At 40.4% G+C, this 18,278-nt stretch overlaps 1 protein-coding gene across 6 annotated transcripts in view; it reads right to left on the bottom strand.

The window, feature by feature from the left end:
- chd7 (chromodomain helicase DNA binding protein 7) overlaps window positions 1-18,278 on the bottom strand; it is a 232,204-nt gene that overhangs the window by 121,282 nt on the left and 92,644 nt on the right. For all 6 annotated transcript variants that reach the window (XM_072254598.1, XM_072254614.1, XM_072254623.1 and 3 more), the window contains one exon: window positions 53-188. In XM_072254598.1, coding sequence (XP_072110699.1) covers window positions 53-188 — 136 coding nt within the window. The remainder of the gene's footprint in view (window positions 1-52; window positions 189-18,278) is intronic.

Consider the following 18,278-nt stretch of genomic DNA (forward strand, 5'->3'; position numbering starts at 1 on the left):
TCAAGTTTTGTATTCTATGAGCATGCATGGGGAAGTTTAAGACCAAATTCACCTGCACTCCCAATTCATCCTCTTCCTGTGGTGATGGAGGTGGTGTTTTGTCCATATCTGAATTTTCAGGAGAAGATTCATGTTTCCGTTTTCCTTTTTTCTTTCCAACAGTTGATTCTGGCATATTTTTCTTGTTGCTGTAAAACATTAATTTGTGTTAATATGACTCAAGATTTCTTTACTTTTTAATAAACAAATTAAACCCCCAAACTCGGTAACTTCACAAATGTGTAATGAAGTTTCACAACACGCAAACAAAAACCTGCATAACAGACATAAAATGGAAAATAATCATCTCCCGTAAGAGAAATCAATTAGCTTTGATGTTCAAAACATTACCATTGCTTGGTTCCCACCACAATCAAGGAGGGTTGGGGCTTTTCACTAGTGTGAAACAATATCGGACACATCAATGTGATAACTGGCCCTTGAATAAAAATCTTGGACGGATGAATAACCTAATTGTAGTTGAATTTTCTTGTGGAGAAATGAACGCTGAACAGAACAGCCTAAAAGTATTTAAATCAATGAGAATTTATTTAATAGAATGCAAAAACAGCTTATATAATTTTTGCTCTCATCTATAAACTAATTTTTAATACAAATAATTCTGGCCTCTCAAGTTGATTTCACCCAATTTCAACCAACCTAAAAATAATTTCCATTTATAAAACAGCTGTAAAACAGCAGAGAAATTTCTTTTTCAAATACAGCTGGTGTCAAGACAAGTACAGACACATTAAGACAGTTCACTGAAAGCTTGACCGAAGAGGTAGATTTTAAACGATTGCACACAAAAGGAGACAGAGACAGCAAGGGTTTTTTTTAGCATGGAGATGTGTAGGAAGTGGAAGCTACCATTAGCGGAGTTTTAAAATTTACCTTGAAGGTGAAAGGGCTGGGGAAAATTATAGAAATAGTAAGGGGGCAAGACCATAAAACAAGAGCGACACAAAAACAAAGATGTGTTCAATTCAAGCTTTACCAGGAACCAAGCCTTTATCAAGAACATAACACAGGGATAATGGGTCAACAAACTTAATTTTGAATAAGTCAGCAGCTCTGGGTGACATCATATTTACAGAGTAGAATGATGGAGGCCAGCTGGGTAACATGTTTGTCTCATGTTGAAAAGAAACAAGATTATGGATGGTTTTAGCAGATGAATTTAAATAGTTAATCATCAATTCAAGCCTTGAAACATCAGGAAAAATATGGAAGTACAACAATAATCTAGTATCTTGGACTGACAGCTTTTCTGTAATGTTAGGTTTTATCCGGAGATCCCAGTGAATTTAAATGGAGCACACTAAACAGAGTAGGTGAGGCAGATGCCAAAAGATTTTCTGAATAGTAGTATTGTGGATTATTGGAATTTTACTGAAGTTTCCAAAGGGCAACATGCTGAAAAACAGAATGGAGGAAAATATTTTTCTCTTTAAATCTCTTCACATTATCTCCCTCCAAATCCAGGGCCTGCAATCATCTTAAAAAGGATTTTACTTTAAGTGATCTAAGTTAACATTGTGTCAGATTGGTTACCTTCTGGTACCATTCAGTTCCAAGCAACATAAAAGCCTTGTTCTAAACATGATTGAGGAACCAAATTCCTGAGGTGAAGTGCAAGTTATTACAGGGCGAGTCCCCAAGTCATTCAAGAATTTTGTTTGCTATAACTATTCGCAAGCCACTTTCTTTGCAGTTTTCCATTGGAACTTAAATTGTATGGCTCTATTTCTGTAACCACGAAACATTTTAATATTACTATCTAAACAATTGCTTCAAAACGCAAGGGAGAATTTGCATAAAGTCAGTTTTCCACAAGTCTCGTCATTTGTAACCTAGAGAGCTTCTATATTCTTGGATTTTCACATTGAGTTTACTATTAAAATTTCTAGTTGGATCTGTCAATATTTGGACTATTCAACCTCATTTTTATAAATATTCACAAATGTACAAAAATGTACAGCTAACCTCATTGTCCCAAAAATAGGAACAGCATCTGACCAAGTCTGGCACTGGTCAATGTACATCAAGGGGAAAAATAGTCCAATGGGTGAAATTGTAGATGTAATTAATCATCCTGACCTCTGAATATCACGAAACAAGTTGCTCAGTGTAGTGGCCTGTGACCTTCCTGCTGTCTGATGGAAGAGATGAGGAATGTTCTGATGACCTGACCATATTGAAATCTATTTGCAACTGACACAGTAGTGTCAAGAAAACAACTTCTCCCTCAATGTCACAAGAACAAAGGAACTGGTTGTGAACTACAAGAGGAATGGAGACAGGCTAGCCCCTATTGACATCAATGGATCTGGGGTTGAGAGGGTGAACAGCTTTAAGTTCCTCGGCATCCACATCACTGAGGATCTCACGTGGTCTGTACGTACTGGCTGTGAGGTGAAAAAGGCACAACAGCACCTCTTTCACCCCAGACGGTTGAAGAAGTTTTGGTAGGGGCCGCCACAATTGAGACATCCTGATTGGTTGCATCACTGCCTGGTATGGGAACTGTGCTTCTCTCAATCACAGGACTCTGCAGAGAGTGGTGCAGACAGCCCAGCACATCTGTGGATGTGAACTTCCCACTATTCAAGATATTTACAAAAACAGGTGTGTAAAAAAGGTCCAAAGGATCATTGGGGACCCAAGTCACCCCAACCACAAACTGTTCCAGCTGCTATCATCCAGGAAGCAGTACCGCAGCATAAAACCCAGGACCTACAGGCTCCGGGACAGCTTCTTCTACCAGGCCATCAGACTGATTAATCCATGCTGACACAACTGTATTTCTATGTTATACTGACTATCCTGTTGTATATAATATCTATTATAAATTACTATAAATTGCACATTGCACATTTAGACAGAGACATAACGTAAAGATTTTTACTCATTTGAAAGATATAAGTAATAAAGTTAATTCAATTCTTCAAGAAAAAGTTCATTGTTGCATACAAAGAAAATGAGAACCTGCGAGTATGGGCTGATATTTTTCACTTCAAAAGTGTACACCAATGACCATCTAGAACACTACCAATTCTGTGACTTTGCTATCAACATTGTCAAGACCACCACTGACCAGGAACATAACTAAACGATGTAAGAGATTGCTAAAGTGGGTCAGAGGCTAGTTACCTTGGGCAGGTGACTCACCTCCCGACATCTCAAACTAGTTACTTATCTAGTCTCCTAGATGAAATAGAGAACTTCCATCACCATGAAGCACAAGGAAACACTAGAAGGATCCCCAAATCATAGATGATTCCAACCTGGAAATATATTGCTGCCCCATCATGGCTGGGTCTAATACCTGAAACTCCCTACCCAACATCTGAAAGACTGCAGTGATTTAAGGTTGTGGCAGCACCACCCTACTTCAGTGACACACCTCCTGAAAAAATACAAGTAATTGTAATGACAGGGGAAAATAAAACAGGCAGCATAGCATCTGAGGCAGAGAAATAACTAGCATTAGGACAGAGAATAGATGGAAAGATAGCTACCATAAAGGGGGGAGGAGAGGAATAATGCAAGGACGGACAAGCAATAGTTGCAAAAAGGCAGCTGGAGTTAGGTGAAGGGAGATAAAGACAGAGGCTAGAAGGTAAGAAGTGGAGGCGAAAAATTGGCTGTGAATTCTGCTAGTGATGAGGAACCAAATAAGGGAGGAATAAAGGGCAGATGGAACCAGTAGGGAAAGGGATAGGAGACCCCATGGAGTAAGTACGTGGGGGTAGGCAGATGGTGCCAGGTGGGGAAGAGGAAAGAAACTGGGTGACGGGTTGGAAAGGGAAGATACAATGGTTAATTACACAGATTTTGTAAACTTACCGAATGAGATCACATAGCTATTCTCTACATTGGAATATTCATGTCAAGGCCACTTTCAGGCACAATGGCAACATACCAATTTTGACTAAAATGCAATTTCCATTAAAATAATTAAATAATTTTATTAAAGTAATAAAGCATGCTGAAGATGAAATACAAAAGCAAAGAAGATATAATGAAGGAGATGGCATTAAATTCTGATCAAACTTTCCCTTCAGCTCAATAGATTCCTTTGGAAAAATATTTCTTTTAGCCCTGAATAGCATATTGTACATGGTGCCCTCAAATCAACTCTAGGCCATGAAATCACAACTCCAGTGACTGGGGTTCAATCCTGACCTGTGTAGTTTACACATTGTCCCCATTTCCGCTGAGTGCTCAGATTTCCTCCCACATCCCGCAGACATGCAGATCGGTAGTTAAATATCCATCAAAAAATGTCCCAAGAGTGTAGATGAGTGATAGGATTGGGGAGAACGGATGAGAAGCTAGGACAGTAATATGTGATTAATGTAAATAAGTGTTTGCGGGCCAGGTGAACTCTGCTGGAGGCTTAGAGAGGAATTACACAGTTGAGGAGCCAGGCAAACAAAGGCACATCTCTGTCAATGGCACAACAAAAAGTAGATTCACAAAAAGTCAAAATTTAGAAGGAAAGGCATTTCGCTGGGTTTCAGGCAAAGCTAGATGCAGCAAGATAAAGGAATATAAAAACATGACCATTTACAATGGAGCTACTGCCAGCGGAAACCAGGGCAGGTATTAAAGTGCAGACAGTAGGGGAGATTAATGTGTCGGATACTGAGGAAATAATAGATGGATGTATGTAAAGTGGGATATCAGGAAGTGAGAATGGAAAAGTCATGCTTAGACATTGTCAGTGACAATCCAATGGGAGAGTGCAGAATCGGCAATGTTACAGTAAACTGGCAGGCGGCCGAGAGACAGAACATATGGTAACGGAGCTTAGCCGAGAGTCAAACAGCAACACGAGGTTCCAAACAATATGAAAGGGATTCCTTCAGTTCTCTCAGTATTCAAATGCAGGAACTATTTCTTCATGTAATACTCAAATATGAACCAGACAGCTTCAAGAGACAGTGCTTTCTCCCTTGGAGGGTCAGACACCTTGCGCCAATAGGCTGGTCCTGGACTTATTTCCTGGCATAATTTACATATTACTATTTAATTATTTATGGTTTTATATTGCTACATTTATACTCTATTCTTGGTTGGTGCAACTGTAACGAAAACCAATTTCCCTCGGGATCCATAAAGTATGACTATGACTTCAAGCTGGTGCTTTCCATCAGTGATCCTCACCATCCAGAAAACACACTCATCTCATTACTACTATTGTGGAGATTATGCAGGAGCCTGAAGATCCATACAATGATTCAGGAACAGCTTCTTTCCATTTTCTATCAGATTGCTGAATGGTCCCTGAACACCACCTCCTTCCTTCGCACCTTTATTTTTTAAATTTATAGTAAATTAGTGTCTTTGCACTGCACTACTGCTGCAAAACACATTTAATGTTATTAGTCAGTGATAAAAGATCTGATTCTGACTTGAAAAATCCTATAGAGATGTTGAGACAGTTAATAATATCTATTTATAGAGCACATTTCTTTTAGAGAAATTTAGTGGCTCTAATTAATATCAAGCACCCTTGACTTTACCTTTGAAGACCTTGCTTCAGAAACCAGTTTTCATATCAGCCCATAAACATTGCAAAAACAGAAAATCTAATATGAAGGAACTCAAAATGAAAACATTGTTACAGTGTTGTAGTTAAAATATGACCGAAGGATATATAATCCCTTGGCGGAAGCTGAGGGGAGATCGAAGAGATGTTTAAAAGATTATGAGAGAGAGTAGACAGACAGCATATTTTTCCCAGGGTTGAAAGTCTAATACAAGAGGGTATGCATTTAAGATGGGGAGGGGGAGGGGGAGGGTAAAGAGATAATTTCAAGGGAGATATGAGAGGCAAGTTGCCTTTTTTCTCTACACAGAGTGGTGGGTGCTTGGAATGCACTGCCTGGGGTGGTGGTGGAGGAAGAAATATTAGGGACTTTAAGGGATGTTTAGTTAGACACATGAATATGAGGAAATTGGAAGGATATGGTCATTGTGTAGGCCAGTGGTCCCCAACCACTGGGTCGCGGACTGATATCAGGCCGTGAGGAAACGATACGAGTCAGCTGCACCTTTCCTCATTCCGTCACGCACTGTTGAACTTGAACGTAGGGTTGCCAACTGTCCCGTATTAGGCAGGACATTCCATATATTGGGCTAAATTGGTTTGTCCCATATGGGGCCGCCCTTGTCCCATATTTCCCCTGCTAAGGTAGAGCGTTCCTATGAAATCTTTCGTGCCGAAATGGCGTGAAGCAAAGAAGCAATTACCATTAATTTATATGGGAAAAATTTTTTGAGCGTTCCCAGACCCAAAAAATAACCTAACAAATCATACCAAATAACACTAACATATAGTAAAAGCAGGAATGACATGATAAATACACACCCTTTACAAAGTAGAAACAATGTATGTACAGTATAGCCGGGAAGATGAAGGCAAAATCAATTTGTGGGAAAAAAAAATCAGCACATACGCACATGCGCACACAGGTGCCTGTGCAAAGCTTCGTGGTGATGGTAGTCTTTCCTGGGGTAAAGCGTCCTGGGATTTGACTACTACTTTTGTCCCTTATTTGGGAGTGAGAAAGTTGGCAACACTAACTGTAAAAGACATGTTGAGGTGAGCTTAACCCTACTTGAACACCCCCTCCAGTCGGCCGGTCCTCAAGAACATTGTCAATATTAAACCGGTCCGCAGTGCAAAATAAGGTTGGGGACCCCTGGTGCAGGCAGTCAAGATGAGTTCAGTTAGCCATTTGATTAATTTATTCAGCTTAGCACAACATTGTGGGCCGAAGGGCCTGTTCCCATGCTGTACTGTTCTATTTCTATAATTCCACTGTCAAACTCTATGAAATTGATTCAGTTGAAACCACTGGAACATAATTAAGCTTAAGATGAAAGATTAAGTCTTCATGTGAATTTAAGTCAGTTGAAACTTGCCCGGAAAATATTTTCCAAAACAGACCAATTAAGGGCAAGTTATGAACATAATAAATTGTTAAACTAAAAACAAAAGTAAGTCAATTGGCCTTTTGTCCCTGCACTACCACTCAAACTCAAGGCAGATATTTGAACTTTAGCATCACTTTCTTGCACAAACCCCATATCCCTGGAGTCGTTCAATAGGTTGCAGCCTTACTATTCAAGCCACAAATAACAGCCAACAAATTTTGGGTTCATTGGTCCGTGCGAACAGATTGATTCTTCTGCTCAAATGATTTAGAGAAGTACCATGAAACCGAAAGCAAACTAGTCTATATGGCAGGCTAAGTTATTATGTGCAGGCCATATTACCCAATTCAGCCATTATAATTGGATATAATCACAAATGAAGCAAGCAAATGTGCAATTCCAGATATGAACATTTTATTGTCTATATCCTGGCAGCTGCATATTGTATAAACTGTAAATGCAGCTTCCAGGTATGCCCTAGCACACAGACGAAGTTAACTTTAAGTGGAATCCCAAAAACTGATTAATCATGCTTCATTGTTAACCACCTAACATTGTCAATAGAAAAATAGTACTGATTGTTAAACATAGCTAGTGTGCAAACTGGGATCCACCAGTCTATACAACTGTCCTAGAGTAGTCTGAATCCTCTTAGACAAAGTGTTTATAAAATAATTAACTGCTGGGAACAATGCCCACGTTCAAAGAACTCAAATTCATCTTATTAATATGTAGTCGAGTTGTAATGACCAAAAGATATAAAAAGGCATGCTAAACCATACACCAAGCTGAAAAAAATCCATTTCACTTAATTTTCAGCCCTATTTCCACACCAATTATTTGAGTATTTACTAAACAGTGCCATCAGCTTCTCTTGCCATGAGACTCCATTTCCAGCATTTATTTCCGCTCTAACGGCCACAAATTATACAATACTACAGCTGAACACTGGGGCCCCTTTCCTTTCATCTGCACGCCAAGAGCAATAAGATTACCCTGGTAACCAGCAGTCACATGACCAGCACCTGCTCTTTTGGCTTGATGCCACTGACTAAAGCCATCTGCTTCCCTCAATTAGCCATCAACATTTGCAACACCTGCGCAGCAGCATTTTGCGGTTTCTTTTAACAAATCAGTGCGAAAGGTGTTTAAAGACATTACACGTTTCCCAAAATTTGCTTAAATCAAAAAGAATGGCCAACTGTTTGATCCCTTGCCAAAACCTTGTATTCTATAAGCAAGGTGATCATTCTTTCCAACCCACACTCGATTTAGAGTTTCAAGGCTGCACTGACCAAATAGGAGGAAGCAAGTTTTAAACTACTTTTAAAAAGAGATATAATAGATAATTAGCAGAGTGTCACTATAGGTGGTCTTGCATTACAAATTATGCATATTTTCAGTGGAGTGTCAGCTTTGTAACACAAGTCAAATGGGATCAGAGTTTGTTACTATTCAAAATAAGATGCACAAACAGATTGCTTTCATCCATATTACAAACCTTGAAAAGTTAGATAATGTATTTTGCAATCACACCCTGCTAGGACGCTTTCTGAAATTAGCACTTTTTCTTTAAGTCAAGACTAATAGTTGACATAAACTTTAACTTTGAATTCCTCTCCCAAACGTTGTCCAGCATTAACTAACATTGCAACAGTGCCACAGTAAGACTTAGTTGAGAATGTTTCTGTGCCTCCCAAATCCCATCCAGTTACTGCACAAGCAATTGAAGAATATTTGGTATATCAATGCTCTTCTGCCATCATTCTCCAGAAATATTTCCATAAGACCATAAGACATAGGAGCAGAGTTATGCCATTTGTCCCATCGAGTCTATTCCACCATTCAATCATGGCTGATCTTTTTTCCCCATCCTCAGCCCCACTCCCTGGCCTTCTCCCCGTAACCTTTGATGCCATGTCTGAAGGTACATGTATAAAGGCACATATGTTCAATATAAAGGCATCATTTTCTTAAAGAACTTTCCAAAACAGAACAACACTTCAAGGAACAAACTGAACTATTAAATGACTTAAGTGTTTCCCACATCATTATCAACACTCAAAAGGTACATTTTTAGCATTTGACTTCCTCAAGCTGAAGAAATTTGGCATATCCCCTTTGACCTTCACCAATTTTTTTGGTTACAACATAGGATGCATCCTATCGGGATGCAACATGGCTCAGTATGGCAGCTGCACTTCCTGTAATGCAAGAAATTGCAAAGGTATGGACACAGCTCAGTGCATCATTTCTCAGCCTCTCTCCTCCACAACATTTAAAATCTAAAATAAGATACCACCAAGCTCAAGGACAGCTTCTAATCCAGCTGTTAAAAAATAAGGAATGGTAATCAAGTATGATAAGATGGACTCGACTTTCCAATCTACCTCATTGCCCTGCTCTTCATTGTCTGCCTGCACTGCTCTTTCTCTGCAAGTGTAACACTGTAGTACCTCAATGCATTGTTGTAATGAAAGATTTATATGGATGTCATGCAAAACAGCTTTACCCATGTACCTTTGTATATGTGAAAATAATAAGCCAATTTACCAATTTACTGTGTGAGGAAACAATGCAGCAGTAACAATATAAATATTTCATAAGAAAAATCAAATCAAATTTCCCACATGTTCACAATTTTAGCATGCTCTTTCCCATGTATTACTAACACATGAATGAACTTTGTTAAAAATTCTTAGCTTCTCCCTCTGTACAACTGGTGCCTCCCCACCAGATCAGATGTCTGATACACCATGGATGCCCAAATATACTCAGGTGCATCTTAGCACCAGCCAACTTGCATCACAGACATGGAAACAGCTGTAGTCAGGGAAGACTAAAGATCCCGTCAACATCTTATGCACCAGGACTGCTGCTCCCTTTCCAACTGAACAGCTCTCGTATTTGCAAAAGCTTCCATTCATGCACAACCTTACCCATGCTTCAGTGTCGTAACATACATAATTGCAGGGCAAATGATCTGAATGTTAACTAAAGGTAGGAGGGCATTAAGGGAAGTTGTAAAGCAGCAGAATGAGTTAGAGAGCACTGACGGAACCCTGATCCATAGTGAAAAGTGCTGGAATCAAGGGAGATAGTGCAGTTCCTCAGCTGGATGTTGTACTACATTAATTATGCAGGAGCAAGTGAAGAAATGACAGCTGGAGATGTTCTGCCTCTGATTGCAAAGCTCAGAGCGGAAATAAGACCCAATCCACTCAAGGTAAGGCACTGGAAGGGAATTTGTACCCAAAATTTCTGATTAATTAATTTACTGATGCTCTCTCAAAATCATTGAAGTGATGGATAAAATTATCTACTGTGGTATCTAATATATATTTACTTACACTTGCTTTGAAATCTGCCAGAACCATACAATTCTAGAACTAAAAAAAAGTCTGAGAAACAGCAAAGAATTAAGTACCCATATTTTCACCCTTCATCCCAACTGTACCTTTGAATACACAAAGCTTTAGTTCAGTCATGGATGTAATGTTAAATAAATACAGGGAGAATTACAGTTCCTGTTGCTATTGAGTGTAAGGAGAGTGATAGAATACTCATTCACCTGGTTGGGTACAACACTAAAGGTCATCAAATTGGAGGTACACTGTGTGATTGCCACAAGACACGATACACAACTGTATCAACTTCCTCAGGCCCACAGTGCAGTGTTCACCATCTAAAGGCACAACACCAGACCCCAAAATACTGAATGTTGGTGTGATTGGACCACTGCAACCATACAGAAAGGGTGCACCCGCAAATGGTGGAATAGATGTGGCAAGGAAGAGTCTAAGAGGTGGTGGGAAGGGAAGGATTGAAAAAAAATCATCACTGCTGCAGAAAAGGAAAAATTCACTAATTTTAGATTCATATTCAAATTCACTTATCACATGTACATCGAAACATACAGTGAAATGCGTCATTTGCATTAACCAACATAACCTAAGATGTGGGGGCAATGTGCAAGTGTTACCACACATTCCAGCACCAACATAGTATGCTTATCATGCTCAGCAACACAATCAACACAACAACACAGTAAAACAAGCCCCTTTTCCATTCACCCACTCAGAATTAGGGTTCAAAAGTGGCACATCAATTGCACCATTATTGATAAATCTTGCAGTTCTCACTTACCAACACTGTGGAAGCAAATCTGCAACTTAAGGGAAAGGCTCAATAATACCCCCTCAAACTAGACATAGCTAAATAATGAAAATGAATATTGCTAAAGTGATCCACATCCCCAAAAACAGAATTATTTCAAGCAATAGAGGAATCTAGAAATTTAAGTAATTCAGTTTAATCCTTTGCTGGATAAAAAGAACATTGGAATAACAATCCAGCAATAGGAGGCCTAACTTTCCTCAAAATATAATTAAAATGATAAGACACAAAAGACTGCAGATACTTAAAATATGGAGGAAGTCAGAAGGTCAGGCAGGATCTATGGAGGGAAATAACAGTTATCTTTTCAAGGCAAGACACTTCATGACTAGAAAAAAAGGGAGAAAGTGGCAGGGGAAGAAGAGGTAGAGCAAAAGCTGACAGGTGATAAGCAGTAGACACAAGAAAGTCTGCAGATGCACGAAATCCAAAACAACACACACAAAACGCTGGAGGACTTGGCAGATTTGGCTGCATGTATGTAAACAAGTAGAGTCGATGCTTCGGGCTAAGACACTTCCTCAGGTCCCCACTCAGGTGATAAGTGGATGGATCCAGGTGAGTGAGGTGATATAACATTGGGTTGCACCCGCTAGAAATTGGGAAAACATGTTTGATCAATGTAATCAAAATTACATTTTAATTAAGTCATTGGCAAAGAACAGATGTTAAAAACTGATCTGTAATTGATAACCTGTAATAATTAAAGTTCAATGTCTAAATGAACACAGCTTGCATGGTAAGGTTATAAACAAGACAGTAAAGCTGGAGAGGATAAATGAAGGATTTTGACCCAAAACATCAGCTGTTTTTGTTTCCATTGGTACTGTGGAGTTCCTACAGCATTTTGTTTGTGTTACGCTGGATTTCCAGCATCTGCAGAGTTTCTTGTGTTAGAGGATAACTTTATTCTGCTTTTTTGCTTGAATATGTTAGCAACTACAGTACTATGCAAAAGTCTTAGGCAGAAGCAAAGGGGTAAGGAATGGCGAAGGTGGAGCACCCTGGGATGGGTGTGGGACAGGTGGCAGAGGAGCGTCAGGAGCGGGGCATGGCATGGGTGCAAACACAGCCAGCCCTGAAACACCAGGCAGGGGCATTTGATTACAAACAATTGGTTTATTGATCATTACAGAATGTCTCTCTGGTACTTCCCAGTCCTTCCCCTCTCATTTCCCCTTTTCCCAACTATGATTTCCCTTCTCCTTGCACCCCCTTCCTTCTCAGTGCACAATAGAGACCCATATCAGAGTCAGGTTTATCACTCATGTCATGAAATGTGTTCTTTTTGTTGCAGCTGTATAGTGCAGTATATAAAATTGCCACAGTACTGTGCAAAAGTCTTAAGCAGCCTAGCTATATATGCACCTAAGACTTTTGCACAGTACTGTATATTCCAATGCCTCTCACAACATATTCAAAAGTTTTGAATGATTTTACAAAATGTATTGCATTTTCAAAGCCTGCAATACATATTTATAATACTATTCAACAGTTAACACGGCAACAATTCTAGTCCCATAGCAGCCCTGTGCACCGGCACAACTAAACCCTTTACTATATTTGCGAAATTATTTAGAGATTGTAGACTTTTAATCATGTTATAGCATTATACTATTAAGTTATTTAGTTTACCTGTGTGGCAACTCCCGTGTTTGTCAGGTTATTTTTCCCTGCATGAAGCACTACTTAAAATCCAATGGATTTGGATCAATTTGTGTTTTTCAAACTGAGCTAATTATTTGAAAAGAAAACTCAGATTATATCTCATCATTTAAAAACAGGAGTATGCAAAATTTTACAGTAATCTTCAACCTTATGCACTTTGAAACAAGACCAATTAGCATTAAGACTTAGTTTTCCCCAAACATTTTGAGTAGGTGGGGAATTTTTCCACTTCAATTTAAGCAGGCTTTCCTTTAAACACTGAAGTTCTTAATTCACATACAAATTGAAAAACTTATCCCATTTGAGGATGCAACAAGACCATAAAAACCAACAAAATAAAATTGGTAATTCATAAATAAAAATAAACTCGATTTCAAATTTTAGTAGACAATAGCCTGACTATCCAACCCAAGCCCAACCTGGATATATATGACTGTTGCCAATTCAGCTCAAGTCAAGGGTATATTCTGAAAGAAACAACTCCAGCACAATTCAGTTTTTATTACCCTGATTCATGATCAATAGCAATGGTGCAGATTTTTCTTTTCTGTAACCAGGTCTGGTTCGGCAGAGAAAGGCAAGTAAGTATTCATGGTCTGGTCAGTTCCAGTTCAGGTCAAGTTCACAATTCACATATTTGTTCATCTTGACATAAAATTACATTAAATACAAACCTGAATGTTAATTCCAGCAGCTGAGAATACAAAATGGGTCAGAGTTGATATATTTAGTTTGTTAAAGCAGCTTTGGGAACATTTCAAACAAGAGAAAATCTGCAGATGCTGGAAATCCAAGCAACACACACAAAATGCTGGAGGAACTCAGCAGGCCAGGCAGCATCTATAGAAAAGAGTACAGTCAACGTTTCTGGCCAAGACCCTACATCAGGACTGAGTCCCTTCACCAGTCCTGATGAAGAGACTCAGCCCAGCATTTTGTTTGGGAACATTTCTAAAGTTTTCAGAAGGCCTTCGACAAGATGCCAGCATGAGGCTGCTAAACAAGAAAGGAGCTTGTAGAATTACAGGAAAGATACTAGTACGGATAGAGGATTGGCTGACTGGTAGAAGACAAAGTGAGAATAAGAGGACCTTTTTGAGTTGGCTGTTGGTGACTAGTGATGTTTCCCCAGAGGTCAACATTGGGTCCACTACTTTTCACGTTATACATTCACGATCTGGATGATAGAAATTACTTTGCAGCCAAATCTGCAGATGATTAAAGAATAGATGGAGGTGCTAGTAGCGTTACGGAAGCAAGGGTCTGTGGGACTTGGGCAGATAGGGAGAATTAACAAAGTGACAGATAGAATAGAGTGTAAGGGAGCACATCGCCATGATTTTTTTTGTAGAAGGAATAAAGATATAGACCATTTTCTAAGAATTCAGAAATAAGAGTTCCAAAGGGACTTGAGAGCAAAATTCCCTAAAGATCAACTTGCAGCTTGAGTCAGTAGTGAGGAAGGCAAATGCAATTTTAGCATTCATTGTGAGTACTAAAATAAAAGCAGGAATGCAGTGCTGAAGCACTTTGCTGATGCCAAAGAGGAAGGCTCCAGAAGTAAAGGACTGCTCTCAATCAGTGGACTGGGCCATGGTTAAAGACTCAGCGTATCTGAACGAATATACCACAGTTGTCACAGACTTTATAAAGGCTGTCAGTGATGAGTGTGTCCTCACAAAATCAAACAGAATCTTCCCCAACTGGAAGCCCTGAATGAACTAAGAGATCTGCAATCTGCTGAGGGCCATATCAGTGGCATTCAGGTTTGGTGACCAAGCAAAATACAGGAGGTCCAGGTATGACCTTCGGAAAGCCATCTCATGTGGGAAGTGGGAACTCTGAACCAAACTGGAATCACAGAAGGATGCTCAATAATTGTAGCAGGGCTTGGGCGCTACCACCTCCTACAAAGTAAAACCAAGCGACATGAGACAACAAGTTTTCACTCCCAGATGAGTTCAAAGCCTTTTATGCTCACTTTCACCGACAAAACATGGAGGCAACCCACAAACTCCCACAGCACCCCCCCCCCCCCAACAACCCTGCATTTTAAGTCTCGGAGGCCCTGTGAAAGCACCCTCAGGAGGATGAACCCACAGAAATCATCTGCCCCAGACCAGATACACGGCCGAATACTGAAGACATGCGCAAATCAACTGGCTGGAGTGTTCACTGATATCTTTAACCTCTTGCTTTGATGATCTGTGGTACTTTCCTGCTTCAAGTAAGCTTCAATTACACCTGTGCCCCAGAAAAACATGGTAACCTGCCTCAATGACTATAGTCCAGTTGCACTGACAATCACTGTGAAGAAGTGGTTAGAGAGATCAGTGATGAGACATATCGATTCCTGCCTGAGGAGTGGCTTGGATCCACTTCAATTTGCCAACTGTCACAACAGGTCGACAGCAGATGCCATTTCACTGGAACATCTGGACAGTGAAAATGCACACATCAGGATATGCTTCATTGACTACTGCTCAGCAGTCAAGACTATCATCCCCTCAAAACTAATCAATAAACTCCAAGACCTAGGCCTCAATACCACCTTGTGCAACTGGATCCTCGATTTCCTCACATGCAGACCCCAGTCAGTTCGGATTGACATTTCTGCCACAATTACCATCAGCACAGGTGCACTACAAGGCTGTATGCTTAGACCCTTGTTCTACTCACTTCATACTAATGACTGAGAGGCAAAGCACAGCTGCAATCTCATATTTAAGTTTGCCATGACACCACTGTCATTGGCCAAATCAAAGGTGGTGATGAATCAGCATATAGGAGTCAGATTAAAAATCTGGCTGAATGGTGCCATAACAAAAAATTCTGACTCAATATCAACAAAACCAAAGAGCTAATTATTGACAACAGATGGAATAAACTGGAGGTCCATGAGCCAGTCCTCATCAGGGTATCAGAGGTAACTTTAAATTCCTTTGCATCATTTCAGAGGATCTGTCCTGGGTTCACAGACATCCCACCTCTCCCGAAAGTTCTGGGAGATTAATAGTGGCTCCCCGATGCCCGCAAATTATATACAATATCCTGGAAATCAATTTTTTTGACAGCGAGCAAGAGAAAGCAAGGTAGAGCGCGAGAGCGACCACGAGAGCGAGTACGCGCGAGACAGTGAGAGAGAAAGCAAGTGAGAGCGAGAGCGAGAGAGCGATAGAGAGAGAGCGCGCGCGCCATAAGACAAAGGAGCAGAAGTAGGCCATTCGGCCCATCGAGTCTGCTCCACCGTTTTATCATGAGCTGATCCATTCTACTATTTAGTCCCACTCCCCCGCCTTCTCACCATAACCTTTGATGCCCTGGCTATTCAGATACCTATCAATCTCTGCCTTAAGTACACCCAATGACTTGGCCTCCACTGCTGCCCGTGGCAACAAATTCCATAGATTCACCACCCTCTGACTAAAAAAATTTCTTCGCATTTCTGTTCTGAATGGGCGCCCTTCAATCTTTAAGTCATGCCCTCTCGTACTAGGCTCCCCCATCATGGGGAACAACTTTGCCACATCCACTCTGTCCATGCCTTTTAACATTCGAAATGTTTCTATGAGGTCTCCCCTCATTCTTCTGAACTCCAAGGAATACAGTCCAAGAGCAGACAAACGTTCCTCATATGTTCTAGTGAATCTTCTCTGTACCCTCTCCAATGTCAGCACATTCTTCCTTAAATAAGGAGACCAAAACTGCCCACAGTACTCCAAGTGAGGTCTCACCAGCGCCTTATAGAGCCTCAACATCACATCCCTGCTCCTATACTCTATTCCTCTAGAAATGAATGCCAACATTGCATTCGCCTTCTTCACTACTGACTCAACCTGGAGGTTAACTTTAAAGGTATCCTGTACGAGGACTCCCAAGTCCCGTTGCATCTCAGAACTTTGAATACTTTCCCCATTTAAATAATAGTCTGCCCGTTTATTTTTTCTGCCAAAGTGCATAACCATACACTTTCCAAATTTGTACTTCATTTGCCACTTCTCTGCCCATTCTTCCAATCTATCCAAGTCTCTCTGCAGACTCTCCGTTTCCTCAGCACTACCGGCCCCTCCACCTATCTTCGTATTGTCAGCAAACTTAGCCACAAAGCCATCTATTCCATAATCCAAATCGTTGATGTACAATGTAAAAAGAAGCAGCCCCAACACTGATCCCCGTGGAACACCACTGGTAACCGGCAGCCAACCAGAATAGGATCCCTTCATTCCCACTCTCTGTTTCCTGCCAATCAGCCAACGCTCTATCCACATATGTAACTCTCCCGTAATTCCATGGGCTCTTATCTTGTTAAGTAGAATCATGTGTGGCACCTTGTCAAAGGCCCTCTGAAAATCCAAATACACAACATCCACTGCATCTCCCTTCTCTAGCCTACTGGTAATTTCCTTAAAAAATTGTAATAGGTTTGTCAGGCAGGATTTTCCTTTAAGGAATCCATGCTGAGTTCTGCCTATCTTGTCATATGCCACCAGGTACTCTGTAACCTCATCCTTGACAATCGACTCCAACAACTTCCCAACCACCGATGTCAAGCTAACAGGTCTATAATTTCCTTTTTGCTTCCTTGCCCCCTTCTTAAATAGCGGAGTGACATTTGTAATCTTCCAGTCTTCCGGAACCATGCCTGAATCTATCGACTTTTGAAAGATCATCGCTAATGCCTCCGCAATCTCCACAGCTACTTCCTTCAGAACACGAGGGTGCATTCCATCTGGTCCAGGAGATTTATCTACCTTTAGCCTATTCAGCTTCCTGAGTACTTCCTCTGTCGTAATTGTGACTGCGCACACTTCTCTTCCCTGCCACCCTTGAGTGTCCGGTATACTGCTGATGTCTTCCTCAGTGAAGACTGATGCAAAATACTCGTTCAGTTCCTCTGCCATCTCCTTATCTCCCATTACAATTTCTCCAGCATCATTTTCTATCGGTCCTATATCTACTCTCACCTGTCTTTTACTCTTTATATACTTGAAAAAGCTTTTAGTATCCTCTTGGATATTATTTGCTAGCTTCCTTTCATAGTTAATCTTTTCTCTCTTAATGACCTTCTTGGTTTCCTTTTGTAAGGTTTTAAAAACTTCCCAATCCTCTGTCTTCCCACTAATTTTTGCTTCCTGGTATGCCCTCTCCTTTGCTTTAACTTCGGCTTTGACTTCTCTTGTCAACCACGGTTGCATCCTTTTTCCACTCGAAAATTTCTTCTTTTTTGGAATGTACCTGTCTTGCACATTCCTCATTTCTCGCATAAACTCCAGCCACTGCTGCTCTGCCGTCTTTCCCGCCAGTGTCCCTTTCCAGTCAACTTTGGCCAGTTCCTCTCTCATGCCACTGTAATTTCCTTTACTCCCCGACACATCAGATTTCGGCTTCTCTTTTTCTAATTTCACAGTGAACTCAATCATGTTATGATCACTGCCTCCTAAGGGTTC

This window comes from Mobula birostris, chromosome 1 (genome assembly GCF_030028105.1).
Source record: "Mobula birostris isolate sMobBir1 chromosome 1, sMobBir1.hap1, whole genome shotgun sequence".
Taxonomy (NCBI): domain Eukaryota; kingdom Metazoa; phylum Chordata; class Chondrichthyes; order Myliobatiformes; family Myliobatidae; genus Mobula; species Mobula birostris.